Consider the following 27862-nt stretch of genomic DNA (forward strand, 5'->3'; position numbering starts at 1 on the left):
CCTTCACTATTATCACATTTTAAAATTTGAATTCTTTTTTAAACTCAAGCTTTTGGTACCCAAGCTTTGAATGTGTTTTAGATTAAGGGGTTAAAGCCTATTTCTAACCCAATTAGTAATATTACATCCTTTATCGAAGGAGCTCAGTGTAGCATACATGGTTCTTTTCTCCATTTTATCTTTACCCTAAGAAATAGTGACTGGCGCAAGGCCACCTAGTGACTAAGTGGGGACTCAAACTACCATCTGCCTAATCTTACACCCAACACATTCACCACTGGCTCCAAATTAATAAATTTAGAATTCCAAATATGTGTGAAATTGAAAACTTTGGGTAAGGAAGCAAAATTGATCCACTATTCTTCATCCAAATTCCCATCCATATTTACAATGGCTGCCTGGCACATCTAGTTGCTGCTTAGAGACTTCTCATGAAAGAAAAATGAGCAACTGTACAATCCTAACCATGTCTGCTCACTCAGGAGTGAAAAAGTTCCTGCTCTTTCCAGGAGTTGTTCATATTCTTTCACTTGCTTTTCTGCTCAGTACACCCCTGACCAGTGGCATAGGAAGGGCAGGGCGTAGGGGATGGGACACCCCGTGTTCCAGGGGAGGGGGGTGACACTCAGCGGCCCCTCCCCAAACCGAGCCCCACCGCTTGGCGCCTGTCCGTACAGCTTTACAGACGGCTGGGGCAACGCTATGACCTGCTGCTTGCTCAGCAGCTCACCCAGTCGCCGCGGGAGCAGCAGCGCCGGCCCGGATGGACTGGGCATGCACGGCATTTCCGCGCATGCACAGTCTGTCCGATGTCGTGATGTCACGACACCCCCACCCCCAGTGGGGTGCCTCTGCGCTGCCGCCCCGGGCAGCCAAAAGGCTTCCTCCGCTGCTGCCCCTAACTAAGGCAACTTATTATGTTCCTCTATAAATAATAAGTTGGAATGAGTTGGTGGGTTTTCCAGCTCAGGATAATGGATCATTTAAGCAGACCTTTACTTGTGCTACTTAAAAATAAATTACAGTGGTGCCCCGCTAGATGAAAATAATTCGTTCTACGAGTGTCTTCGTACAGCGAATTTTTCGTCTAGCGAAGCGGCAATGCAGCACGGAGGTTTTCGCGCAAAAAATTTTTTTTCCGTCTTGCGAGGCAGCCCCATTGACATTTTCGTCTTGTGGGGCAGCCTTCCGCTAGCGAATGCCTTTCGTCTAGCGAGTTTTTCGTCTAGCGAGGCATTCGTCTAGCGGGGCACCACTGTAGTTTTGGTCTCAAAGCTCAAGGGTGAGAGGAAGCTGAAAACAATGCAGTTAAATAGGAACCTATTTACAGTTATGGTGGGCCTGCCCTCCAGTAGAGGCTTTTGGGGATTTGGTCTTATATGAAATTATAATGTGTTGTGCTAAGATATATTTATTTCTTAGATATTGTATTTTATTGTATTACAATTTGAATTTTGTCCTATGTGATACATGCAATTTGAAAGAATTCAGAAATAACACTTGTTAACACATACTTTATTTGGAACCATTTACAGATTTTGTCAAACGCTGCTTTTCTGCCCAAAACTGATTTTCTGTAACTATATTTTAAAAATCATACAACAGAAAGGCACAATGTGACAAAAAAGCGCTGATTGAGGTAATCATCTGGTAGATACACCCCAACCAACACATAGTTTAAAAAGACTAAAAAGAGATTTTTAAAAGTTCATTTTGAAAACTGACATGCTTCCTATGCTTGAGCTGCAAACTCAGATCCAGCTATGTCATGTATTCCACAGCTAGTCCCTCCCCACACCCCAATAAACCTTCCACCATTAAATGTCATCCACAGTTTGGAGGCTACCTAAGAAGTCAAGGTGAATATTACCCCTGGGCATAAGTATCCAAATTCAAATTGTAAACCATCTTATGTAGCATACTTCTGTTCTGGATGTGATTTTGCAACACTGGAAAAGAAGAGATGCAGGGTCACCAAAAACTGTGCTGAGAATCTAGACTCCTCCCTCTCTCTGTACTGTCACCTGGCAGCAGCCATTACATCAGGCTGTAATAGAGGAAGGAAGAAAAGTGATTCAAGGCCATCATCAGATTTGCTGTAAACCCTGGCTCCTTCCTTCCTCGTCATTTGACGGCAGCCATTCCAATGACACAGCTGAAAAGCCAGCCATGTTTGGCTCCTCCTCTCCTTGAACTTTTCTACCCCAGCTGGTCATTAAAAGGACTTGTAATTAAGAACTTGTGCTTGAGTTTGCTTATTTCCACCTCTCTCTCTCAATCTCATGGGGCTTTTTTTTAGATTGCCAGCCTGAGGGCAGGGCCTCTCTCATCTGTAGTGACCTGGAAGCTGCCCTGGAAGACTTGCTCGGCTAAAGAGTGTGAACCAAAATTCTTCAAAGAAATAAGCAATGCATAATTTAATCAGAAAGTATGTGGACAAATAAAAACTCCTCCATTCACTTCATTTAACAGTTGAAAAGGTGAGGTCCTAACTGCTTTGAAATTAGGAGCAAATTTCTTTTTACATCATCAGATCAGCTGAAATAAAAAAATGTGGGAAGTGGGAGTAAATTGGGTGCAGGGAAATAAAAAGAAGCGGAGTTGCCAGGTGGAAATCCCAAAGAAAATGGGTGGTGTTCAACTATATTTTACTCAAGAGTAGAATCAGCAATATTAATGAACATAACTAAGTTAGAACTATTAATTTCAACAGTTCTACTCTGAGTAAAACTTAGTTGACTACAACCAGTGCTTTTTCTGGTAAAAAATAAATGAGGTGCTGGTGCTTGTATCTTGATAAAAGTAACATGGGTGGCAGCACCCATAATGGCTGTCAGCACCCATAATGGCTGCCTTGGGCAGCAAAAAAAGATGTCTTGTACCACCACCCCAAAAGCACTGAATACAACGCTATACCTTTAAGAGTCTAGTTCTATGGTCACTGAATAAGCACATGCCATATTTCTACCTCAGGACTGAGAGGGAAGGGATGGCAGTACAATAAAGGAAAGAGGAGCCTAGTTTGCTGTGTTCAATTCCCATGTTGAGGTATCTCTCTCTCACACACAAAAAAGGTAGAATTATGGCATTTGAGTGCCTCCTATTCCTTGTGATACTGCTCTGAAATTTTGACTAAGGCTTTGGCCTGCCTCCGATTTAGCCGAGGCATTAATGTGTTTCTAAAAACATTCCCTGCGGGATTTGCGGCTTTATAGAGTCGTGCTCAACCGTGTTTTCAGTATTAGCAGAAATGCCTCAAGGGATCATCTTTTTCCAACAGCATCCTTGGACTTCAGCCGCTCTCCTGTAATCAGAGAATGCTCAGGAATCTTGGCGCTGGGTAAACAAAAACAAAACAAAAAAGTACTGGAGCCATCCTGCGCCCAAGCTGAATGTCTCCTCTCTACACACTTCTGTTAGGATTCTTCCAGGCTCTGCACCATGAAGATGGTAAGGCTAGATTTTTCTCTGCTTAAAATAATTTTTTTTAAAGGACTTTTCATATTCCTTTTGCCGGGATGTTGTGGTGCTTAATTGGGGCATCCTCGAGGAGGTCTCCTCTAACAACTATAACTGTTACAAGAAAAGTAGGACTGAAAGCATCAAACTGATTTAATCAGGAAACACTGTGATGTTCTAAGCTTTGTTCTTTAACAAATTGCTGGTTAACCATGAGTGTTAACTGTTGACCACTTGGGCACACTCGTGTAACAGTGGGCATGGGCACAGGCACAGCAGATGATGTGTGTACCATTTCACTGGGTTTGGGATTTTGAACCAGGCACCGATACATGTGAGAGTAACATCTGTCGCAGAATGAGAGAGACAAAAAACATCATCCTGATGAAGACAGAGGTAACATTAGGGAAATGGAAATATAGCAGGAGCGACTTCAAATAATTCACCATAGCTGGGAGGGTTAATAAACTTCTCCTGTCTCTCTAGCCAGCACCAGGTATTTGGACACAGGGTCTCAAAAGGACAGGATGAGGCTCAGACATGCTCACGCCTCATACATCAAAACAGCTGAAGGGTTCCTGTTACACAGCTGGTGAGTAATATGACAAGGCTGAGAAGTTCGTGCTGGGGGGCAGGGGGAGCGGAGAAAGGGGCTTAAGGCAGAAGCACAGCAAAAAGTAGAACAGGAGTGCAATAACAGCAAGACTGTGTGATCTAAAAACTGCCATCGGACGTTTTTCATCTCTGCTGTTCCGCACACAGGGAAATCATATACATTTCATGATCTAGGTAGATTGACTTGGCTCTTAAACATTGTCTCTGGATTCAGCTCATTAATAAAATATTTCTTACACTTTATTTGTGAGAAAATATTCAGTCAGAAATGTCCAAACCAAGGGTTCATGGGTGGGCATCTTTCAATGATAGTTTAAAGGGAATAATAATGTATAGGAATTGATGGAGATGAGAAGAAAAGATGCATACAGGGTATGCAGAAGATGATATATTGCAGAAGCATGTGGACAGACCACCCTATAGACCATAAGAAGCTGCACACAGCTGCCCCTGTTTCTAAACTTTGAGCTAGGGGTGGAGAACCTTTTTTTCTCCTGGGAAGTGCACGTTCTGAGAGTCAATCCATCGGAGGATGCATGGGCCTGAGCCATAAATGGATGGGGTAGCTCCTTTTGTCTCTTTCTTTCTCTCCCACCCCTCTCTCTCTGCCACCCATTTCTTCCCATTCACCTGCATGAAATTAGTCCAAGTGCCACCCCTGCTTTAAGCAAGCACTGACTACACAGTTTCAGACTGTTTCTTCATCTAGGAGGTTCTTGCCTAGAAGCCTCTAATGGTTTGCATATGCCAGTGGCATAGTTTATTGATGGTGGTGCAGGCTGCCAAACATCTCTACAGAGGCTCAGCAATGCTGAGCCAACATCAGCATTGATGAGTTCTGCCCACTTCTTGACCACTGCATGCATAAAATCTGTCCCCGCACAGTGTGGTGCTGCGGCAACCAGTTCTTGAGCACATTGCTGTTGCTTCTCATTGAAACAGTAAAGACCTCTTAGCTCTCTTCTGATAATCTGACTAAACACCTCCTTCCTTAATTTCAGTTGATTGTGAGGACTTAATCTTGAACAAGTTGACAGGTGTATATCTTACATTGCCATGCCAGTCAAATGCAGGTTTCTGGGACCTAGATCTCTCTTTCCATCATCTGCTCTTTATTTCCCTTGAGTTCTTTGAACTGGTTGGTATTTTTCTTGCAGGAGAGATCATGTCCGCTATTGAATTAAATACTACAGCTGCTCCTGGTTGGCCTGCCCTTTGTGCACAAAAACCCAAAGCACTTTGATCTTCTTAATCACATTTATATTGCAGTTGTTCTTCCTTCCCTTTCTCCTGCTTGCAATTATACATAATTTGTGCCCTATATTATTTCCTACCCTCTTATCTTTATTTTTTACCATGTCTTTTATCACCCATTTATACCGCATGTGTTTTATACATAATATTACATCACAAAACCAGAAGAAGTGGCTAAGTAATTGATCTTACTATTTTGTTATTGGCCTTGTAGTAGTTTGAAGAAATCTGGTTCCATAGCGAGAAGCTGGAAGGGAACACTGCAGTGCGGTTGTGGCTGATGCCCATTGGGACTTGTAGGGCAGAAGGTTGGAAGTCCAACAGTATTTGGAGCCTGAGCCAATTCTAGATTTGTCCCCAACCTGCTCCCTGCTGAATTCTACGAGGGCAACACTGACACTGAGGAAGCTGATGGGCAGTGCTACTCCTTGGACTTGGTGTAAGTAGGAAGGCAGGAAGATAGAGGCTGAATGATACCAGATTGAGGGCTCATTCACTCTTACCTTTTGTCCCAAGCTTTTTAGGTACAGGTCTGCATTTCCCCAGTCCATATCCAACTGCTTTCCCCACTCTGCTGCTTTCTCCAGGAAAATCCGCTCTTTAACGTTGAATCAGAACAAACAGCAATTCAGGGTTTCTGTGAATTGTCATTTGCTCCAATTTGGTGGTAAAGAGTAGGCTTTTGCAGGGAAAGTGTAGGTTTTTGTGGGGAAATCGCTGAGGCAAAGAAGAATAAGAAAGGAAGTTTTGAAGCATGGACCTGTGTCTAGAAATGCAGAGCAAAGAAAGTATGGATGAGCCCTTAGGTTGGTGGAGCAGTTCCTCCTTCCCCCTAATGGCCCAGCCTCCAGTGCTGCTGTGTGTTGCCTACTGTACTTTTTGTTTAAAGGCTACAGCCGTCAAAAATAGGTGGCTTGCCTCCCTAACAAAGGTGATAAAAGTTAAACAGTAAGGTATTCCACATCACCCATTTTTAATCTGTAGGGTTTATTGCTGGTCAGCAACTTGCTGCTCAAGTGTAAGGAATATCCACTCACTCCGTCATAAAGTAATCTTAACAGGCACACTTCTTGCATGGAAAACTGGAACCCATGTCACTCTTTTCTGTCAGCACTGTTACAAGAGTAGAGCTGCTCTCAGGACAGCCTTGGGTGCATCACATTGATTGCCTCTATTTTTAAACCTTCACCCAGTAATGTTCCTTTATGGACATTAGGGACCCATGTTTTTCCTGAGATCAGTTACCTTTGCATCAGCACTTACCAGCTGGTGGACAGACTTGAGTACCGAAATAGGGTGTCAATGCCGAGCGACTCCTGTCCTCCATGTATGGCAATGAAATCTGTTTTCCATCCTGCCCTTGTTAATGTTTCATTTGAACCTGATAATCCATTTGCAAGCTCTTCCACTCATAAGCACAACCATCTGAGACTACCCACTATTCAGCCCTGAGTGACTTTCATGTAGAAATATTATTTACAATATGAAGGAAATGCTTGGGTCCCCCCCCCCCAATCTGAAATAATCAGAAAGAAAGCCTCAAACAGAATCACATGCCAAGGAGCTAAGGAGATTAACATTCTCAGGGGAGCTCTGAAGATCATATACCAACCGCAGCAGCATCCCAGATGGCTGCTGTAACATGATTCAGAGTTGAGGAGATTTCTTTAGCTCAAAGCATGTTTCCTAAAATTTTATGAGTATCACTGCTGTTTAGCTAATTAAGCCATTTTCACTTTTGTACCGAAGGAGCATTCATAGCAGCAAATTGAGGGTAATTCACTCGGTAATTATTTATTCCTTTTGTATCCTGCCCTTCCTCTTAAGAGCTCAGGGCAATGTACATGGCTCTCACTTTATTTTGCTTTGAGATCAGACTAACCCTAGGAAGTAGATTAGACTAGGAGAGATAGCAGCTGTCCCAATATCACTTCGTGAGTTTCACAGCTGAGTTGGAATTAGATCCCAGGTTCCAATCTAGCCACTTCACCTCACATAAATCACTGACCCCAAGAAGATATGTAGAGGATATCTCTCCATCGTCTCTGCTGACGGTGGAGACAGTCTGAATTGCCAATAAGCTTCTGAAGATTGGATTCTTTGTAAATTGCTTAGAGGTTTTATTTACAATTAAGTGGTATACAAATTTGGTTAATAAATAAACAATTGCATCTCTACCTGACCCTGAAAAGAATAAATGTGTCATTTCCAGGTTTGAATTTGCCTATGTTGAACTGCCTGCCTGAATGATTCAACATACTCTCATAGTGACCTGATTCACATATAACACCAAGCCATACCATGAACAAACATGCTGGCTCACAGGGAAAAGATTGCACCTCCTGTCTTGCCACTACTGCACTGTTGTGAGAGAAGTCATGGTTTGGATTAGTGTTCCATCTGAATAATTATTTTATTACAGACAAACTACAAGCTATAGCCATGGTTTGTTCTGTGACATTCGTGGTTTGTTGTGGGGGCGGAATAAATTACAAGCCTGGGTTCATACATAAAACTAAGTCAAACCATGGCTTAGCTCATAGCAGCATAGCAGCAGCAGGACCAGAGGAAGAGCAAAACAGCCGTGATATTCTATCCAGAAACCTGGACACTTGCTTGTTTGCACGAAGTCTAGCACTACATGCAAACTGGGCTATTTCCATTCAACTGCTATTGAGCATTTTGAACTTTCCCAGTTTCCTTCCACAAATGCTACCCAGTGACATCAGAATGTGTTAGACCGTGCTGACAGCAGTTCAGCTTGCACTAACTCAAACTCCTTTGGTTGAAAGGATTCACTTTTTGTAACGAACCATGTTTGGGGTTTGTGTTTGGAGGGGAAGGCAGAGGCACTTGAAGTACAAAATATGAAGTAGCGGAGGGGCGAGCTGAAGGGAGCGTGCAGTGGCAGTAAGGTGGTGGGAAAGAGAGAGTTGAAGGAGAGTGGAGGGAATTGGCAAGGTGGAGATGGGTTTAAGATATCACGTATTACTTCTCATCAAGGTCATCCTAGACTTCAGTTTCTTGCGAAGTTGTTTTCAGCGGCAGTGTAGACACCATGCATTTAAAGTACATTTCCCACCATAAAGAATCCTGGGAACTGTAGTTTACCAAGTGCAGAGCTATAGTTTCCAGCATCCTTAACAAACCACAATTCCCAGGATTCTTGAGATGTGTGCTTTGGATGTATTGCTTCTCAACTACATGTTCTGTCTGTTGTGAAACTCACACACAAAGGGTTTTTTAAACCTACCCTGATAGTTACATCTAGACAGTGCTGTTAGCACATTATGACTATGATACTCTTCTTGTATTTAATGCAATTACATTAATATTACCGGTAATTATGCTGATATTTATTAATATTGTTTTATTGAACGATATGCATTTTAGAAATAGATATATAAATATACTATCCTTTCCCTTCATCACAAAGGGCATTTACTGAAGCAGTCAGATTACCTCTTCAGCGCTCTTTGTTTCCTCAAAGATGCATCTATGGCAAGTGATATCTTATCATAGGCTGAAATGTCCAAGAGTCGGCAAGGACTGGACTTCCTACCCACCCCCTGCCCCACAGTCACCGCAAACCGCTGTGATGATGAGAATATCACTTCACGTGCATAATCGCTTAGAGACGGCTGTGAAATAAACATAAAAAGGATGATAATGGTTTGCAGTTGTCATGAAAGAATTAAATAACACGTATCTGATATTGGAAGGAGGCTCACATGTGAAGCTACTCTGAAATGTGTTGGATTAAAGTGCACATTAGTGACATTTGAAGTGATCCTGCTATATGGCTTCAAGCGCCTTGGCAATGCAACCCTCTCATTTAGAATTCTGCAATATGAGTATCTTTGCATAAGGTTTATGTATCAAATCATTAAGGATGGAACGCGTTTCTATCCCGTCCCCAAGAGTGTTTTTGTTGGTTTGTTTTTGCTTACAGTGCAGGAGCTGGGATACTTGGCACAAGTTCAGTGTGTGTGGGTAAAATGGCAGGTTGCCAAAGAGAGTGTCAGTAACAGGCTAATGTGTCTCAAGGGACTCTGTGTCCCTCTACTGGTAAGAGGGAGGAAAATCCCCCCCTTACACAGAATATAACAAGATGCCCTTTTTGCCTTTGTGTATTCTATGGACTTTCATTTGCTCTGATTTTTGTTGTGGACATAACTGGCATTAAGAAGTAAACTTTGTGGTTATTATAACTGTGAAAACCCTTTTTCTTTGCTTGCACAAAAAAATTGTCAGTCACCGTCATCCCCCCCCCAACCCTGCCTTGTGCTGTTCTCCCAATGTATCAAGGTATCTGGCAAAGGAACCTCCTTTTAGTAATCTGAATAATGTGCAGAGCTTTTGAGGGGCATTGCATTTACAGGACATTTGTGGAGTGTGTGTGTGTGGAGTGATTTCTGACCATTTGAATGTAGTATGGAAGGAAGATAAATAGCAGTGTGCCTGGTCTCACTTCTGGTAGTGGCACTGCTACCGCCTTTCCATTGTCAGCAAAACACAGCCATAATGCAGGGGATAGTAATATGAGATAAAGCGAAATTCAAACTTGAAGGCAGTGCTTTGATCTTCAGTTTTCCTGGGTTGTTGTTGTTGTTGTTTGTTTATTAAGAATTCAAGTAGAATTTATGGTATCTTGTATTAAGCATGTGTGCGTTTTCTTGCTTAGGAACAGCATGTTTTAGATCAATGTGATATTATATGTGTTCCCTGGCACTTATGCTGTACACACATACTAGGAATGACTCACTTGCTGCCATATTTCCATGTGTGAATATTTCAATTAAATGCTTGGAAGAACCATCAAGCATCATGGAGTAGAGAACTTTAGGAAAGGGATGCCCCCACAAGGCCATTTATTCATGGTGTAATTGGGGCTCTAGAGTCTGAGCTTTCATTGGGAAAAACAAGAGCCCAAAGAAACTGGAAGGTGAACTATTAATCAAAAAGTACATCCTAACTGGAGGTAGGGTCACAGGTTTTGTATTGCTCTGCAGAGCCATTCAAGAAGTCTGATGGGTCCTTTCTTTCATTCTGATGAGCTGGGAAATAATCCTCTCCTGTTCTCTTTGAAGGGGACTCTGACAGTTTGGTGGTTGTAGCAGCTAAACGTAGGCCTGCCTATATGTCTTCTGTGGGATTTTTGAGGGTGGTTTGGGGGAAAAGGTGGTGGTGGAGTGGTGGCAGGGAGTACATTTTGTTGCCAGAAGGGCTTTTCCTAAGTTGGGTCGCAACAGTGGCACTACCATCATACAAATAGGTAGTAAAAATAATAATAATAAAGTGGTCCCCAAATGCACATTTGGGTGAAAGGTCTGAAATAGTTGGAGGCTACTGGCTCAAAGAGTCATGAAACTAGACTCTTAAGTTTATTGTCTCGCCAACAAAAACAGGACAAGGAAGTTCCTCACAGCCAAGATACAACTAACTCCAGTGCCATCTGGTGACTTATCTATGTAATCACACTATCCACACATGAAGCTGCAAAGATGGGGAAAACTTAACTGTCACACTGCTAAAAAGTCTCAGCAGATAAACAACTCAAACAACAAGTGGGGCAAAAGCAGAATCTATTAAGTAAGCTATAAGAATAAAAGATAGCTATGGGAAGGAGGCAGAATAAGTGCAAAAAGTTCAGGGCTTTTTAAAAAAGTATATTTGTTATGCTAGCGTGGCAGAGCACTTTAATTATACAAACTTAAATTTATGATATGCATTTGAAACCCTCCTGTGAAATGCAATCTGGAGTCATCCAAGTCAAACCCTTGATCTGTTAAACTCAGTTTTGTCTACACTGACTGGCAACAGCAATCCACATGGGATTCCCCACCCCCTACCCCCCAATACAACCTAGAGATATGAGAGATTGAGTCTAGGCCTAGGGAACCTTTAACGTGCAGAGCATGTGCTCTATTGAGCTACATCCCATTCCTATGGTAACTAGCTACAGTACCCTCATTTCTGCCTTAGTGATTTCTAGATTGATTTACTGCAATGTGCTGCATGCATGGCTGTCCCTCAAGATGATCCAGAAACCTGAAATAGCTTTAAAACATGTCTGCCTATAAGTTATCAACCATTGTTGTTGTTCAGTTGTTCAGTCGTGTCCGACTCTTCGTGACCCCATGGACCAGAGCACACCAGGCACGCCTATCCTTCACTGCCTCCCGCAGTTTGGCCAAACTCATGTTAGTAGCTTCGAGAACACTGTCCAACCATCTCATCCTCTGTCGTCCCCTTCTCCTTGTGATCTTTCCCAACATCAGGGTCTTTTCTAGGGAGTCTTCTCTTCTCATGAGGTGGCCAAAGTACTGGAGCCTCAACTTCAGGATCTGTCCTTCTAGTGAGCACTCAGGGCCGATTTCCTTGAGAATGGATAGGTTTGATCTTCTTGCAGTCCATGGGACTCTCAAGAGTCTCCTCCAGCACCATAATTCAAAAGCATAGGCTATTGTAAACATATGATACATATCTTGGAACAACTTCATTGGTTTTCAGTTTGTTTCCAAGCCTAGTTCAGGGTGCAGTTCGTGAATTTTAAAGCTGTTCTGTTTTGAATATGATTAGTACAGAAACAGCAAGAAACAGATGGTAAATGATAGAGGCTATGGAAGACAGTAACTCATTTCACACTTGACTTATCCAGTCTTCTGTCTCTCAAGAGCCTCAATCAAAATAGTTCTGAGCATACAGATATCTGTCTCCATGCCAACTTTGCTGGGATTTGTAATATATCCTGCAGCCGTTGCCCAGTTTTAGGAAGAAAACATCCAGTAATACATATTAATACAAGGTGCATTTCGTATTTAGAAGCTGAATAATGAGGAGCAACATGGGCATAGAAATACTCAGAATGAATCCTATACATTCCTTTGCACAATATAAATAACTGTCTTATTTGACCACGGCAATACTGCATCTAGAACACGCCTTTGCTTTCTCTCTCATTATAAAGTAATATTCTCTCATGTACTGCAAAACAAGCATATCTATGTTGTGGATATATTTCAGTACAATCCTACTGGTGTCCACTGCGGTTTGTTTTGACTATCTGACATTGTATGAACAACACAACCAAAGTTGTTCCTAATTAGTTGGCACCTTTTTTCTGGCAAAGCTACATTGCTTTTTTACAGCTGCATGACAGGCAGGAATTCAGCAAATGAACCATTACTGTGTCTGCATGCTGGGAAAACTTCACCTCCGGAAATTCGCCTTATTATACAGTTATTAATGGCAAATGATCCCAGTCAGAAAAGTATTGTCAACTTTATTCCTAATCCATATTTTTTATTCTGTTCTCCTCAATATTGCTTTTTATTGCACAGTATCAAGAAACCATAAATTAGGACAATAATGCCTACCCACATCAGACTGAATGATTGTTTCACATTTATTGCAAATACTGTACGCTGTTTACAGGCAGACTACAATAGGCTGAAAAACACAATAAATAAACTCTGGTGGGAAATTGTGGCATCTGAAATAACCCCTAATTTCAATTGGTGCAAGTAGCAATAAACCTGCTGGAATATGAATAGGGTCCACCATTTTAAAATCTTCTACAGCTGTCAATCCTTCCATGACATCATGGTCCTTTTTAACAGAATACTGTGGGCAATCTAGCCCCTGTGGAATGCCTTGCATGTTTATTAAGAGAGCATGTAACCACAGCAAGAATCTTCTAAGACTGTCTATAGTTAGACTTTTGGAAGAAGCACATGTCCTTCCTAAGTGAGATGGCATCTGGACCCTGTCAAGTGTGTCAGCCTTCACTCTCAGACTTTTGTTTCCTAGCATATATTTGTGCAGAGATTCCAAGCTGCATTGAGGCTCCACCTTAAGAGTGATATTGTTTTCTTCTCATATTATCACAGTTCAGCCATCAGTGAGGAGGACTCTTTTAATGATTTACGAAGATGCAACGCCATAGACAGATGTAGAGAGGAGTTGAGCTCTGTGTCCTATCTTCAGCTTTGCTAACAAAAGGGTTGGGAGCACCAGAATGGGGTTTGGGGAGTTAGAAACTTGTGACATGCCAACTGCCTAGATAGTGACAAACGTATTATGAATCTTCACGCCCTCATTCCACATTCTGGGCAGCCTTATGCTGGGGGACAGGATGTGGGGACTCATGGTGGGAGATAGTGATATGGAGTACTGCTTATATGGGCACCATACTTTATGGCTGCAATGGAAGTGACACAAGAATGGCCTCTTTGGGAAGAGGGAGCCCTACTTCATGGATTTCCCACACCACTAAGAACTGAACTGCTGTAAGGAAGCTTGACAGAAGGAAGTTTAGTTCCTAGTATATTCATAATTTAACACACTGTTGTCAGTAGCCTCTGCCTTAGAAACAGTAAAGCTTTCTCTCAATATGACTAGTTGGGGAACTTTTGCAAAACATTTTATGTGGCCTGTAGCTGTTGCTAGAGGACAGTCATTCACATTTGACCTCCCATCTGTTCACTAGAGAAAAGTATTTTCTTCTGAGTAATTGAACTATATAGAAGCCAGTGAATTTCAATATTAAGTTGAGGGCATACTATTTTTTAAAAAAGAATCTGATCTCACCTGAAGGAGCTGTTTCTCAGAGGTGTTGACGGCATGGCATGGGCCTGCCTTTTCTGGGGCTAGCTGTGAAGCTGTATGCATGTTAAGTTTTTATGTAGGCAGGATTGTTTTCTGCTGTGCTGCCTTGCTTCACTTACTTGCTTTTTTATATATTGTTATGAGTTTGCAAGGGATAAGCTGTATGCCTGAGCCCCCTTCTAATTCCTGGATCCATCACAGATTTGATTGCTGGAATAGCCAGGCTAGCTTCCTGGTGAGATAATGGCCCTCTAAGTATGGGCTATTAAGATAACAAAGGAACTGGCATTGTGCCAGACTGAAAATGGGTAGGCCTCCCTCAATTAGCTGTTAGTTAGAAAGACAAAAAGTTGGGAGTTGAGTTATGTGAGCAAGAAGCTAGACATTGGAAGTGGCAAGTTGGGTAACTGGAAGAGATTGAGCCATGCTTGATTTCTCTTATTGTTGTTATTTATTAAATTTGAATATTGCCCTTCATCCGAAGATCCCAGGGTGGTTCACAAGGCTGTGGCTATGGGAGAAGCAAGACCCTTTTGGGGTGTTAATGCTCAGGTTATTTGCTGTTGTTCAGTCGTTCAGTTGTGTCCGACTCTTCGTGACCCCATGGACCAGAGCATGCCAGGCACGCTTATCCTTCACTGCCACTCGCAGTTTGGCCAAACTCATGTTAGTAGCGCTCAGGTTATATATGTGTGTAAATAAACCATATATTATAAATGCACCACAGTCTCTACTGTCCCTCATTCCAAGGAAACTGAACCCTGGATAAGTGAGCAACAATATATTACTTGTGCATTTCAGGTTGATTTATCCCTGTTTTTTATCCTTGCTATTAATGTTTTTTTTTGGGGGGGGGTGTAAATTGCTTTGAGTGTCATTCTTTTTTGTAAAAAAGTGACTAATACAAATAATGATAATGCAATCCTATAGTTCCAGTATGCACTTGAACCCCTCTTGCAAAATACTGACAGTCTACAGATTGTCCATGCCCTTGTGTGCAAACACTGCATTTGGCAATTTCCTTTTCCAGCCACCAGAAGTCACACTTCAATGAACAGTTGTGATATGTTGAAGGAAGGGATGGGGATTCTCAGGACCGGGGCCCCAAATGCAGTTCTTCCATGCTTCTCTATCTGGCCCTTGAAACTCCCTTCCCCCAGGCAACACAACTCACCCTCCTTCATTCACTTTTGCCTGTCTGGAAGTGTCCTTGAACTGTGAGGTGGAGTCTCTTGCTTATATGAAGGGAGAGGCATGTGCATAAAAACCTCTAGCTGTCTCTTGGCTGAAATTGTAGCCTTCGGCTGTTTGGCCAGAATATAGGTAAGAAGCAAGATAAGAAACCTCACCCATCACAGCCATGTACTGGTATCATTGGCTAGCAAGCAAACACCATAGGGACATAATCCAGATGTGTCCTCATAGACAGTGGCTAGCTGCTGCCTCTTAGGTAAAGAAGAAATATAGCAAGTAGCATCTACAAAGCAACTCCTGAGGTATCAGTGTTGCAACCACTTTCACTTTTTATTATGTCTGCAGATTACAACACAAAGAACAAAACTCACCAAGTCTTTAAGCAAAGCAAAATTTATTTTCTATTAGGGCTATTGAGGAAAGATCACAGGATTACTACAAATTCAAGCAACATCATGGGGACATGTATGCATTTTGCATACATTCCAAGCTTCTTCTGTCCTGCAGTAGATTTACTCTTCACTTTCTATGATTACCTGCCATAAACAAAACAAACAAACTCAGTTCTTGTTAAAATATAAGGAGAACAATGTGCCGTTTCAGCCACTATCTTCTTGAGAAATGGGAAGCAGGGCTCACACCATCAGCATTGCTGAAAAACCAGCTCCATCAGGCCTCCTCTTTATCAACTGGCAGAATGATAGAAGACATTCTATCAGGCTGCCTTAGTAGGAAAGATGAGAAGCAAAGGCATTTGCCTTTCCCAAAGTCCAGCTCCATGAGGCACTTCCGGCCCTGGGTTGTTTCTCAGCCAGCTGTCATCACAAGAACAACTGTTGGAACAATTGGCACCTGAGTTTGCTTTTTTCCTCTTCCCTGCCTGTTCCTTTTCCCATGTCTGTAGCACTTTTTATATTGTAACCAGACTGTCTTGTTTTAATTTCTTGTACGTAAGCCACTCAAGAAGCCTGTTTGGCTGAAGAGGGGGGTGCAAATGGTCTACATAAATGAAGGCCAAAAATTTTTTATCCAACAGTGCCACTCAGCTAATGGTAAGGAAAGGAAGCTCCTTCTACTTGCAGTCCCCCAGGCTCTCCCCTAAATCTGCTCCAAGGGACTCCCAACCCTCTGGAACAGATTTAGAGGATGTGGGACCTGACCATTTGTGCATGTTTGGGTGACTAGGGTTTAAATCAGGGTTAGCCAATGTGGTGTCCTCCACATTGGTGGGCTGCAACTCCCATCATCCCTCATCACTGGCTGCGCTTGCTGGGGCTGATGGAAGTTGTAGTTCAACAACATCTGGGGGGCACCATGTTGGCTATCCCTGGCCTAAATTTATAATATACTTGTGTCTTTGAAGTGGGGTTTTACAAGACTAGCTCCTGCAAAAGCTAAAATATGGTAACGGGGAATTTTGGTTTTCTGAATAAGCCTCTTATAATACGCTGTAGTCTAAAGCCACACTCTCTCCTTGCCTAATTCCATTGGCTCCACTGATGCTGAAGCCACAGTGAATTTGAACCCAGAGCTATTCAGAGTGTTGCTTCTTCTACTCTGTGCAGCACTCTTAATGGAGGACATCCATGGCTCCTTGCTGGATGCTCAGATTGCTTTTCATTCATCCACTGCTACAGCAGGGATTTGTAAAAAGACAGTTGCATCATTCAGGAGGGATAAATTGTTTGGCATCTGGTCTATGGAGGCATTTACCTTTGTGGTAGAAACTTCCCTGGTCTTTGCTCGAAGCTTATTGACCTGAGACTCAGCAATATCAGCCCTTTCCTCTGCCTCTTCCAGTTCATGTTGCGTTTTCCTGAATTTGGAGAGGTGAACGTTGGCCTGTTGGTCCTATAATCAGAAAGCAATAACACACAAAAACCCTAAGTCATACCTCTGATGTCAAAGCTGAGACCTTATGCATTTTGTACAAATGACCAAAAATGAAGTTTGTGTCTTTCAAATAACTCACAGCCTCCTCTGCTTGTCTCTTGTAGGATTTGACTTTCAGCTGAAGCTTATCCACCAAGTCCTGTAGCCTTATCACATTCTTCCTGTCCTCTTCACCCTAGAAAAGTGGCACCTTATTAGGTGATATGTAAGTTGTCAAAGAAGTATTGGGAAGCACTGGCTCCTTCCTTTTCCTCTTACCTGGAAAGTCAGTTCTTTGACTCGCCGTTCATACTTGCGAATACCTTTAATGGCTTCTGTAGCTCGCTTCTGCTCCCCCTCTAGTTCAGTCTCTAGCTCTCGGATCTAGGAAGTCAAGCGAAACATTAATTTACTTAGCAACTCTGATACAGGGGCCTCTGACCTATGGAGAGCTCCGATGCTTGCCACCAGCTCCCAACCCCAGTGTTTACCCTGGCCTCCATTTTCTGGATCTGCTTCTTCCCTCCTTTCAGAGCAAGTTGTTCTGCTTCATCCAGCCGAAGTTGCAGATCCTTCACTGTCTGATCCAGGTTCTTTTTCATTCTCTCCAGGTGAGCACTAGTGTCTTGCTCTTTCTTCAGCTCCTCTGCCATCATGGCCGCCTTGACATACAAACAATAGAGTCCAGTCAACAGGTACACTCGGAGCAAAGGGCAGAAGCTCAGCAGAGTTTGAAAGATCAACTTGTGACCACCAGAAATGGCCTGCTGGGACCACCTCAACAAGTAAGCCATCCCAATGAATGAATTAACATTCAAACTATTAAAAAAGGTGCTGGGCTCATTGAACAGAAACATTTGTGATTTTCCAATAACATTGGCATGGTGCAGAGAGGGTCTTCACACAACACTATATGAATGACACATTTCATAGTTTTTTGGAGAGGCAGCCATGTCAGTTGGTTGCAGAAGGCACAGCAAAGAATCTTATGGCACCTTAAAGGCTAACATATTAAGACGTAAGCATTCATGAATTAGAACCAAATTCATAATGTTTGTGTGTCACCCATCAGACACAACCACATGAGATCTGCTTTCCTGTGAGGGCATTCCTTGGGGTAGAGGTTTGCATGTGAAATGTTGTGATCATGTAGAAAGAAGAAAGAGCTGATCATGTTCGTTCTTCACCTGAAATCAGCAGGTCCACCTGGTTACACCATTTCCCCAGCCAACAGGGATTGGGGTCATGGAAGAATGACTCACATATGGCCCTAGCTGTGTGACTGAAGGACACTTTGTGCAAAACGTATTTAGATTAATTGTTGTATGATGGGCTACATAGAGTTGTTTCCCACTGTTTTTTCTCTTGCAAAGGCTCTGCGCTTCAGCAGCTGCATGGTAGGCAAACGTTCAACAGGGATGGCATGGAAACTCAGTGATGGGGGAAATACATCCAACTGTTTGCAAATGATAGCATGCTAGTAAAAAGACCAGGGTTTTAAGCAGGCCATCTTGTGAAACTTGTGAAATAGATGAAAGGAGCATAGCAACTGGGGCTGGGGGAACTGGTAGTGCCTGGAGACTATTAATGCCCTTCCTTATTTGTTCCAAGGTATATAAGGGCTGAAGCCACCTGAGGCAGCACTTTCATGCATGCCCCTTTATTGGCGCACTTTGAAGGAATAGAGGCTCTTCTTCCTCCTTCTGTCAGTTTGTGAAGGCATACTGAAGGAAAAAAACTGTTAGCCACTCACAGAAGGACTGGACAGCTCTAGAATGATCACTGTGATCAAGTGCCCATGAGCCAACAAAAAATGTTATAGATAACAGCAAGGTTTTGTGGCAACCACTGAAAGAGAAAAGAAGCTCTTACATCTGTGATGGCCTTCTTTGCCTTCTCCTCTGCATTTCTGGCCTCTTTAATGGCATCTTCCACTTCACTTTGAAGTTGAGAAATATCCATTTCCAGCTTCTTCTTTGTGTTAATAAGGCTGGTGTTCTAAATAAAAGACACAGTGAGGATGTTTTAGCATCTCTTATGCTGCAGTTTCTAGTAATGATTAGGCAATTATTATTCCTCCTCATACTTGGAGGCAGCATATCTCTGTTTACCACTATAGAGCATGTCAGTGGCCACGGTCAGACATCGAATGTGAGATTAGATGGACCTTTGAACTAATGTAGCATGACAAGTTTTATTGTTATAGTGACAACTGTAGCCCATACTTGCGTGTGAAGAAGTTGCACGCGTTCATTTGCATCTAGAAGCTCTTGTTCAGCTAACTTCCTGCCCCTCTCTGTCTGTTCAAGAGCTGCCCGGAGTTCCTCAATCTCAGCCTGCATCAGATTAGCTCTGCGCTCAATCATAGCCACTTGCTCTTTCAGATCTTCTTGGCCCCGGAGGGCATCATCCAAATGTAGCTGTGTGTCCTAAACACAACAGGGGAAAGTGTTTAGCAGAACTGAATTTCTATTATTCATATAAAGCGATAGTGGTTAACATATGACCCTCCGGGATGTTGTTGGACTCCAGTTCCCATCACCCCTAGCCAACATGGCCAGTGGTCAAGGACAATGGGAGCTGTAATCCAACAACAACTGGAAGGCCACAGATGAACCACTCTGGATATAAAGGGTATATTGGAAAGATAAGTACCTTAAGCTGCCCTTGGACATTCCTGAGGTGTTTCTGTGTCTCAGCTGCAATACGGTTTGCATGGCTCAGCTGGATCTCCATTTCATTTAAATCTCCCTCCATCTTCTTCTTAATCCTCACAGCTTCATTCCTGCTCCGTATTTCTGAATCCAAGGCACTTTGCATTGTGTCCACTGTTCTTTGGTGGTTTCTCTTCAGCTGATCAATTTCTTCATCTTTCTCGGCAATCTTTCTATCGATCTCTGATCTCACCTGAGTCAACTCAAGCTGAATGCGAAGGATTTTGGCTTCCTCGTGTTCAAGAGCACCCTATTGAGGAAATGTTGGAGAAATAAAGCAGCACAGAGATTTGTGGTTGGGGGAAACTTGGATTACTTTTCTCCTTCTTGATCTTACCACAGTGTAGTAAAACATAGTTAACTAATATCTGTTAACAATTTAACACTAATATGGAAGTCACTGTAGAAGTTTCCTCAAAGATTAGGTGTGATGTGACTTCAGATAATCCTATATCCATAATACCCTTTAGCTTAAACAATGTCCACCATGCCATGATGACCATGTGCCAAACAAATGGTTGGTGGACCAAGCTCAGCTTGGTATGTGGTTTGTGGGAATCCGATGCAACAAATGAGCATCTCCAATTACCACACTCCAAAAGACTTTTATAAAAACCTAATTATTTACCATTTGTACTTTCTTCCCTACTGTTTTTTGGCATCTTACCTCTGCTTCCTCTAGAGCCATCTGCATATCAGATTTCTCCACTTCTATCTGCTTCTTGGCCTTCTCAAGTTCATGGATAATTTTGCCACTTTGACTAATTTGTTCTGTAAGATCAGCTATTTCCTCTAGGAAGAATTAAACATACACACAGCTGATAAAGGGTGAAATGCCTCTAGAACTAGAAACACACACACATGTGCAAAGAGCTGTTCCGCAAACTTCTGAACAGTTCACAAAGCTCCTTTTTTATGCATGAAAGATATCCCAAATGCTCCCAAATATAATGCGCAAGCCATCATAAATTCTCTCTTTTTCCCCCAAACCTAGGAAATTCTGTCAGTTTTACCTGTGATTACCACCAGCTACCAGAGAAAGTTGGAACTGCTTACATAGACAAAAATGCATTGTGTGAAATTAAACCAACCAATTGCTGTTGCCAATACTTGCTAAGGACATTTATGAGATTTGTGTAGGGCAGTCAATTCTGAAAACTGCCATTAATGATATCAAGTTAGCCTTCTCACCACAGGATGAGAATGAGAATGTGCAGAGATCTGGAAATTATGAATGCTTTTAACTCTAATATTTTCTTAAAGTCCTTAAGGCTAGAATGTGCACTGATCTACAAAGAGCATATACAAAAATCTTCTCTTGATTTTTGGTCACAGTTCTGCACAAAGATGGACAGTTTCTGAATCAGTGCAGCTTTTCATAATATGGGGATGCGGTGATGGGGAAATTTCTGCTTGTTATACCACTGCTAAAGGCACAGAGAAAAGTTGGCAATCCTTGTGTATTCCTGAGACCCTCTGCACTGTGAATTATTATTGCTAGAGTCAAAATAACCAACAAATAGAAAGAAGGCCAAAAAAGGAAACTTACGCTGTAGGTTCTTGTTTTCTCGCTTGATTGTTTCCAGCTGATCTAGTGTCTCCTCATAAGCATTCTTCATTTTGAAAAGTTCAGTGCTCAAGGAGCGTGACTCCTTTAAGGAACCTTCTAGCTCTGACTGGCTCTCCTCATACTTGGTCTTCCATTCTGCCAAAATCTTAACATCCATTGTGTTTGAGTTAGTTAGTTGCCGTTTTATTTGCCTATGATTTTTCTTTGCTAAACTAGCCTTCTCAGAAGCAGTTCTGTACATCACTGGGAAGAAGGCAGTGACAGTTCACAGGGGGTTTCTCTACATCTTTGTTTGGATTTCTCCTGGCACAGAAAATAAAGTAACAGGAAGCCTTGGCCGATAAAACTATACACTACAATTCCACCAGCCACCATCCTCTTTCCCCCAGCAATTCTCTGACAATCTTTTTCCCAAACACCTAATAGCACTCTTGACCTCAAAGCAGAAGGTCAGGGCACATGTCCCTCGATCATGGCAACATCAATCTATGACACGTATGTCCCAGGGCATGGTCGGAAAGCACATGACACATCTGCCTTGTTAAAGTTAAGCTGCAACTCTAGTTCATGCCTGGATGGAACAACTCCTAGGTACTCTATATGTGCCGCCTCAAGTTTCATGATAGAAGAAAGGGATATTAACATAACTGTGAAACAACCAGCACAGACCAATCTCCAATTGCAAAGTAGTCATACAGCTCAAAATCATGCCAAGCATGCTGGGTGGCATAAATACAGGGGTGATGCATCCCTGAATCAGGAAACCTGAATGGTTTCCCATTCATAAACAAATATACCCAAACATTTGGAAGATCCTCCTGTCACAGAAGGCTATGGGTCACAAGCTATGGGCTCTGCCTCATTCCTCAAATCTGGGCCAAGTTGCTGGTGTCCCTCTGACAACAGAGAATGGGCTTAAATATTTCAATAGGTAGAAGTGAGAGTCAGATTCAGAAACAAGTGGAGTGTATCTGCCAGTTTGAGACAAAGAGTGTCTGTTTCTCATCTAAGGGCTGATACTATAGAGGGGAAACACACCTTGTCAAAATTCCTTTGCTTCTTATCCAGAGCAGCTGCTAGTGCATTTGCTCTCTCAACGTCCACCATCATGTCTTCCACTTCACATTGCAGCCTCTGCTTTGTTTTCTCCAGGGAAGCACACTTGGAATTCACAGCTTCAACTTGTTCTTCAGCTTCTTGAAGCCGCTGAGCAAGCTTTTTCCTTAAAGAAGTCAGATAATAATAATAATAATAATAATAATAATAATAATTTATTTGTACCCCGCCCATCTGGCTGGGTCTCCCCAGCCACTCTGGGCAGCTTCCAACAAATATTAAAATACATTAGAAACAAATTTTAAAATCATTAGATTGTAATGATGATGTCCCTTTAACTACTAAGGTTGCCCTTAGCAGCACAGTATCTTAGACACCTGCATGCTTGCAGAACTGATAGGCAAGTCCAAGTAAATTCATATTCTGAATCAGGTTATTATGCATTTTGGCAACATCGTTAATTAAAATGTGACTCCTCCTGGCCTTTGGGAGGGGTGTCAGATTTTAATCGGGAAGTTATGTTGTCAAATTCTAGTTTTTTCTTTAATGTGACAGAATTAATTGGACTAAAATCCAGTCACATGGGTACTATCATCTGTAAATCCCAGCACTTCCATGATTTCCACCGTGCTGAAATATATGCTGAAGATCATAAATGTTTGTCCCTTCATCTAAGAATGAGGAACCAAGTGCCCAGTTTATAGTGGTCTCCCCACATGGATAGGTTACTGTTATGAACATAAAATGTGGTTGAATGTAATGTGTGAAAATGGCTTATTAGCATGCCACTTCTCACCCCAACACTTACTTGGCCTCTTCCAGTTCTTCTGTGCGTTGAATGGCATCTGTCTCATATTTGGTTCTCCACTGGGCCACTTCACTGTTGGCTTTAGACAGGGCACGTTGGAGTTCACTCTTTGCTTCTTGTTCCTCTTCATATTGTTCCCGGAGCAAGTCACAGTCATGGCGAGCAGATTGTAAGGCATGAGCCAGTGCATTCTTCGCCTAAGAACAGTACACCATACATCCATTTATAACTGAATTCATTCCATAAATTCTCATATTGGTGCTCTTGGAACAATGCCTGTGGTGTTTTGTATGTATAATCTCAGAGTAAAGCTATCCTGACAGAAGTCAAGATGAAGCAAGAGGCTGCTTTATTCACACAAAACTCAAGCAGTTTACATGAGTGCTCAAGAAAGTATTCCAAGTCTTGGATTACTGTGAACTAATCATGTCACCTGCAAGACCAGCAGACTCACTGCTGTAATATTTGGTGGGCTACCTAATTGTGACAGTGTCATACAAGAAAGTATCATAGTGATCTGGAGTGAGTTAAAATATTTGTTTATACAAGTAATACTTACACCTGAAACATTTAGATAAAGTTTTTTTTTAAAAGGTGCCTTGATATTCACAAATAGTGAGTTGGCATTTTGTTTGACAGATATGAGGAAAATTAAAAACATGAGATATAATTAATTTGCATGATGTAGTCATGGTTTCTGCTGACTCCATAAACAGATACATCCCCACTCAGCTTTTAGACATAGTTCCAATGACAGCTCATCATGGTACAGTTGTGTTGCATACTGGAAGAGGAGAGAACCTGCTGACAGATGTGTCCACTAAAGTGTTGAAAATTTAAATTAAATTCTTCCTATGTTAATGTATTCCTTTTAATGAATCAAGAGAAATGTTCCCCAGCAGTCTAGGCTTATGAATACCTTGCTCTCTTCCTCCAGGTGCCTCTTCAGTTCTTCTATTTGCTGAGTAAATGCTTGCTTGCTTCTGGAAAGTTGAGATATTATGCTCTCCCTTTCCTCAAGTTGACGTGCCAGTTCACCTGTGACCAAAGAAGACAAATTCTTAATTTGCTAATAGCGGTGATGTTCGCTATAACCTTAGGTGTGATTCCATATCTCCCAGGCTTAATTCACAGTGTCACAGCTCTATTAACCTTATGCCTTTAAGAATTATCCCCCCACAACAACCTTCCTTTCACAGATCTTCTGGTCCAGAAGTAGCCGGGCACGAACCCTCCTAGAAAATACACACAGGTCCCACTATCCGCACTTAAAAATTATGCCCAAACCTTGCTATATGCACCACAGATTCACTTATCCAAACAGCCCACTTCCTTGGTTTTTTGTGTTTTGTTGGCTGGCGGCAGCCATTTTCAAGCAGAAACCACAGATAGCGGAAAGCAAGAATGGATTAATCAGAGAGCAGGGGAAATAGGACAAATCAGTTTTTCCCTCTGTCTCTTTTTTGCTGATGAGTTGCAGCCATTTCAGGAAGAAACCATGGAGGTGGGGAAGATATCAATTTCCACATTAGAAATGTTTTCATAGGAAACAATGGAAATTGTGGACTCGTTACACACCTACCAATTCCCAGGAAATGCATTGGGTTCGTAAAGCAGAACCTGCATGTACACTCCAGCATAGAAACCTAATCCCTATTATGCTGGACTTGGGGTTTGCTGCTCAGTGATGCTTGAAATTCACTCTGAATTTGCTGGAGACAGTTTTGCATGCCTCTTTTTTAATGTTCAGTGTATCTTACAAAGCAGAAATGTGCACAGCTGCTCCCATGGTGAGATAGTTGTGAGCAAAGTGTGTGTGTAGTTCATTTCTCACTAAGGAGCAGCTTGCAAGTTGCACCAGAAGCACAAAATGAAGGAGTGCAAGTCATTCGTGTTCCCTCTTTTGTTCAACATACACGTGGCCACCAGATGAACTCCCTTCTGTATTTTATTAGCCCGCATGTTTCAGGGCTTAGCCTGACATTCGCAATATGGATTCAGAGGTTTAGCCTAGCATTGCACTGGTTATTCAGCTTCCCTTGTTACTTCAGCAATAAGCTAGACTAAAGTTCCAAGAATTCCCTTAAAAAAATGAAAACCTATCTCCATACTCAACCACCAGATTATCACCTCAGTGCTCTGCCAGCAGAATACTTGAATTTAAACCAATTTAGCCCCATGATAGCCTGGTTTGTGCTTTTTATTAGTGCTTCTGAAAGCTAACCTCAGAAGCACAGACTAAAACTGTGTTGCAGGAACATGAGACATTGCATAGATTCCACAGAACATAAATAATCAAAACCGTTCACCTTGAAGCAAATGATGGAAAGAAAACCCTGGAATGGCCCTTGTTCCCATCTTGCATCCCCACTGTTTTCCTCCTTACCCGACTCAGCCTGTAGACGGGCTTTCTGTGTTGTTAGATCAGTCACTGATCTCTGGTTTTCCTCAGATTTGGCCTTTAGTTCACTGAGCTGATCCTCCAATGTACGACACATTTTCTCTAGATTAGCCTGCGATAGTAAGAAGCGAAATGAAACAGGATACATTATGCAGTCAGTCATGTATGTGTGTTTACTGAGAACGTCAAAAGGAAACAAACACAAAATGAAGAATTTATTGTGAACAAAGAAAAATAAATCTCAAAAATGCTGAAATGGATGAATGTTTATTATTAAATTTGCCCAATGAGTTTTGGTTCAAGTGCCTCTTTCTAGGGCTTATATGTTTCTGCCCAAAAATCATCTGCCTCAAAGACCTTGCTGGGCAAAAGATCACCTTTTCGGAATATTTGAGACACATTTCTTCCTTTTGTTCACAACTGAGAATGTACATTTTGTAGTATGGACTGTGAAGAACTACTCAAATTTACTTTCAAATACCTTAGACTTGGTAACAGACTCGAGATTGCTGGCCAGGTCATCAATCTCCATTTTGCACTCACTCTTTTCTTTCTCCAACTTTTGTTTGACACGTTGCAGGTTATCGATTTGCTCCCCAAGCTCAGCTGTACTATCAGCATGCTTCTTGCGGAGAGTTGCTACTGTAGCTTCATGCTGCAGGACAGATTCCTCCAGGTCACGCCTCATTTTCTGGAATTCTGCCTCCCGCTTCTTGTTCATTTCAATCTGGGCCGAAGTGGCCCCTCCAGCTTCTTCAAGCCTCTCGCTGATTTCCTCCAGTTCACGCGCCAATTCAGCCCGCTGCTTTTCTGCCTTCCCCCGAGTTGCCCTCTCAGACTCAATCTCCTCTTCCAGTTCCTCAATACGAGCCTACACAAGAGGAGGAGGAGGTGGTTATGGTTACCAGTAGTTGATAATGAAGTTGTTGGTTATGTGAAGATGCTGCTTCACAAAGGTTCATAAATCAAAGAATGAGAGATAAGGAAAGGAGATACCAGGAGCTCACAATCTAAAATCAACAGTGGAGAGATGGAAGATGCTAAGATAAATGTGAGAAAATGCAGTTACATGTACTTGGACAAGGCTGCAGTTGGGAATAAGAATTCAAGAGGTTAAGGCAAAGGCTTTGTAAAATGGGAGCATTTTGTAGGCGGGATTTGGAGAAAAAGAGACATTACATTTTCAGGGAGGAAATTCCAAGTAAAAGGGGCAGTGGGGAGAATAGGGGAAGCTGATGGAAGAGCAGGGCTGGCCCGCCCATAAAGCGGAGTGAAGCAGGCACCTCAGGACTCAGGGGTCAGCAACCTTTTTCAGCCGTGGGCCGTTCCACTGTCCCTCAGACCATGTGGTGGGCCGGACTATTTTTTGGGGAGGGGGGAAATGAACAAATTCCTATGCCCCACAAATAACCCAGAGATGCATTTTAAATAAAAGCACACATTCTACTCATGTAAAAACACTCTGATTCCCAGACCGTCCGCGGGCCGGATTTAGAAGGAGATTGGGCCACATCCAGCCCACAGACCTTAGGTTCCCTACCCCTGCCTTGGGTGATGGAAACCCTTGCAGTACCGCCCCCACGGGCACCAGAACCCACTGCTGCTGTTGGAGAAGCAATGCTGGCATTGGCGCCAATTTCCAGCGATATGGAAAGGGGTGCTTCAGCAGGTGCAGTGTGGCGGCAAGGCAGCACTTCCTATTTCACCTCAAGGGGCGAAATGGGACGTGACACCCTTGCGGAAGGGATCAGGAGACTTTTGGCATCAAGGGTGAGAGAGTAGCAAGGAGCGAAGGACAAAACCAGGGATATATTGGGAAATATTAGCAGAAAGTCAGGTTGGGGGTTGTACTGGTCATAGATGGAAATGAGAAGCATAGTGACATAGAAGAGCTGCTTCAGAGACACACATTTGAAAATAGATTGTAATGTAATGTAATGAGGCTGCTGAAAACAAACTACCGGTACTCAAAACAACAATTTGAAAATGGAGCCACTGTGGTCCTAATTCTTTGTGTCCTACCAAACATACTTGAAACAAATTAATCCTATTAAACTTCTGCCTTCATTGCTTCCAGACAACCTGTTTGCTCAGCATTCATTTTTTGTACAAAAATTGTGTAGAGGTTATACAACATCACCTTCTAGATGTAGTTACCCCACACTTTGTAGTGCTTTTTCCTGTCACTTTTCTTATTGAATAAAGTTTGATGTGTAAAAATGAACAGATTTGTTGCACAAGAGTGCTGTGGCATTGTTCCTCTTTATTGTAATGTACCCACTTTCTTAAGGGTGGGTATGATGGTGCAG

At 42.4% G+C, this 27862-nt stretch overlaps 1 protein-coding gene and 1 long non-coding RNA gene across 3 annotated transcripts in view; one reads left to right on the plus strand and one right to left on the minus strand.

Moving 5' to 3' along the window:
- The first annotated feature begins 3269 nt into the window (after positions 1-3269).
- The window catches only part of LOC117041110, a 57162-nt gene continuing 32569 nt past the window's right edge, over positions 3270-27862 (plus strand). The window contains exons 1-3 of the long non-coding RNA XR_004425932.1: positions 3270-3450; positions 3946-4051; positions 17616-17789. This is a non-coding gene — a long non-coding RNA (uncharacterized LOC117041110). The remainder of the gene's footprint in view (positions 3451-3945; positions 4052-17615; positions 17790-27862) is intronic.
- The window catches only part of LOC117041105 (myosin-3), a 33126-nt gene continuing 20773 nt past the window's right edge, over positions 15510-27862 (minus strand). For both annotated transcript variants that reach the window (XM_033139483.1, XM_033139482.1), the window contains 15 exons: positions 26035-26424; positions 25539-25665; positions 24072-24190; positions 23153-23349; positions 22327-22510; positions 21268-21433; positions 20386-20510; positions 19660-19968; positions 19230-19433; positions 18877-19002; positions 17496-17666; positions 17284-17388; positions 17105-17200; positions 16846-16983; positions 15510-15668 (listed from right to left, as the gene is read on the minus strand). In XM_033139483.1, the coding sequence (XP_032995374.1) occupies positions 15645-15668; positions 16846-16983; positions 17105-17200; positions 17284-17388; positions 17496-17666; positions 18877-19002; positions 19230-19433; positions 19660-19968; positions 20386-20510; positions 21268-21433; positions 22327-22510; positions 23153-23349; positions 24072-24190; positions 25539-25665; positions 26035-26424 (2481 nt within the window). In that variant the 3' untranslated portion in view covers positions 15510-15644. The remainder of the gene's footprint in view (positions 15669-16845; positions 16984-17104; positions 17201-17283; positions 17389-17495; positions 17667-18876; positions 19003-19229; positions 19434-19659; positions 19969-20385; positions 20511-21267; positions 21434-22326; positions 22511-23152; positions 23350-24071; positions 24191-25538; positions 25666-26034; positions 26425-27862) is intronic.

Source organism: Lacerta agilis, chromosome 2 (assembly GCF_009819535.1).
Source record: "Lacerta agilis isolate rLacAgi1 chromosome 2, rLacAgi1.pri, whole genome shotgun sequence".
Classification (NCBI taxonomy): Eukaryota; Metazoa; Chordata; class Lepidosauria; order Squamata; family Lacertidae; genus Lacerta; species Lacerta agilis.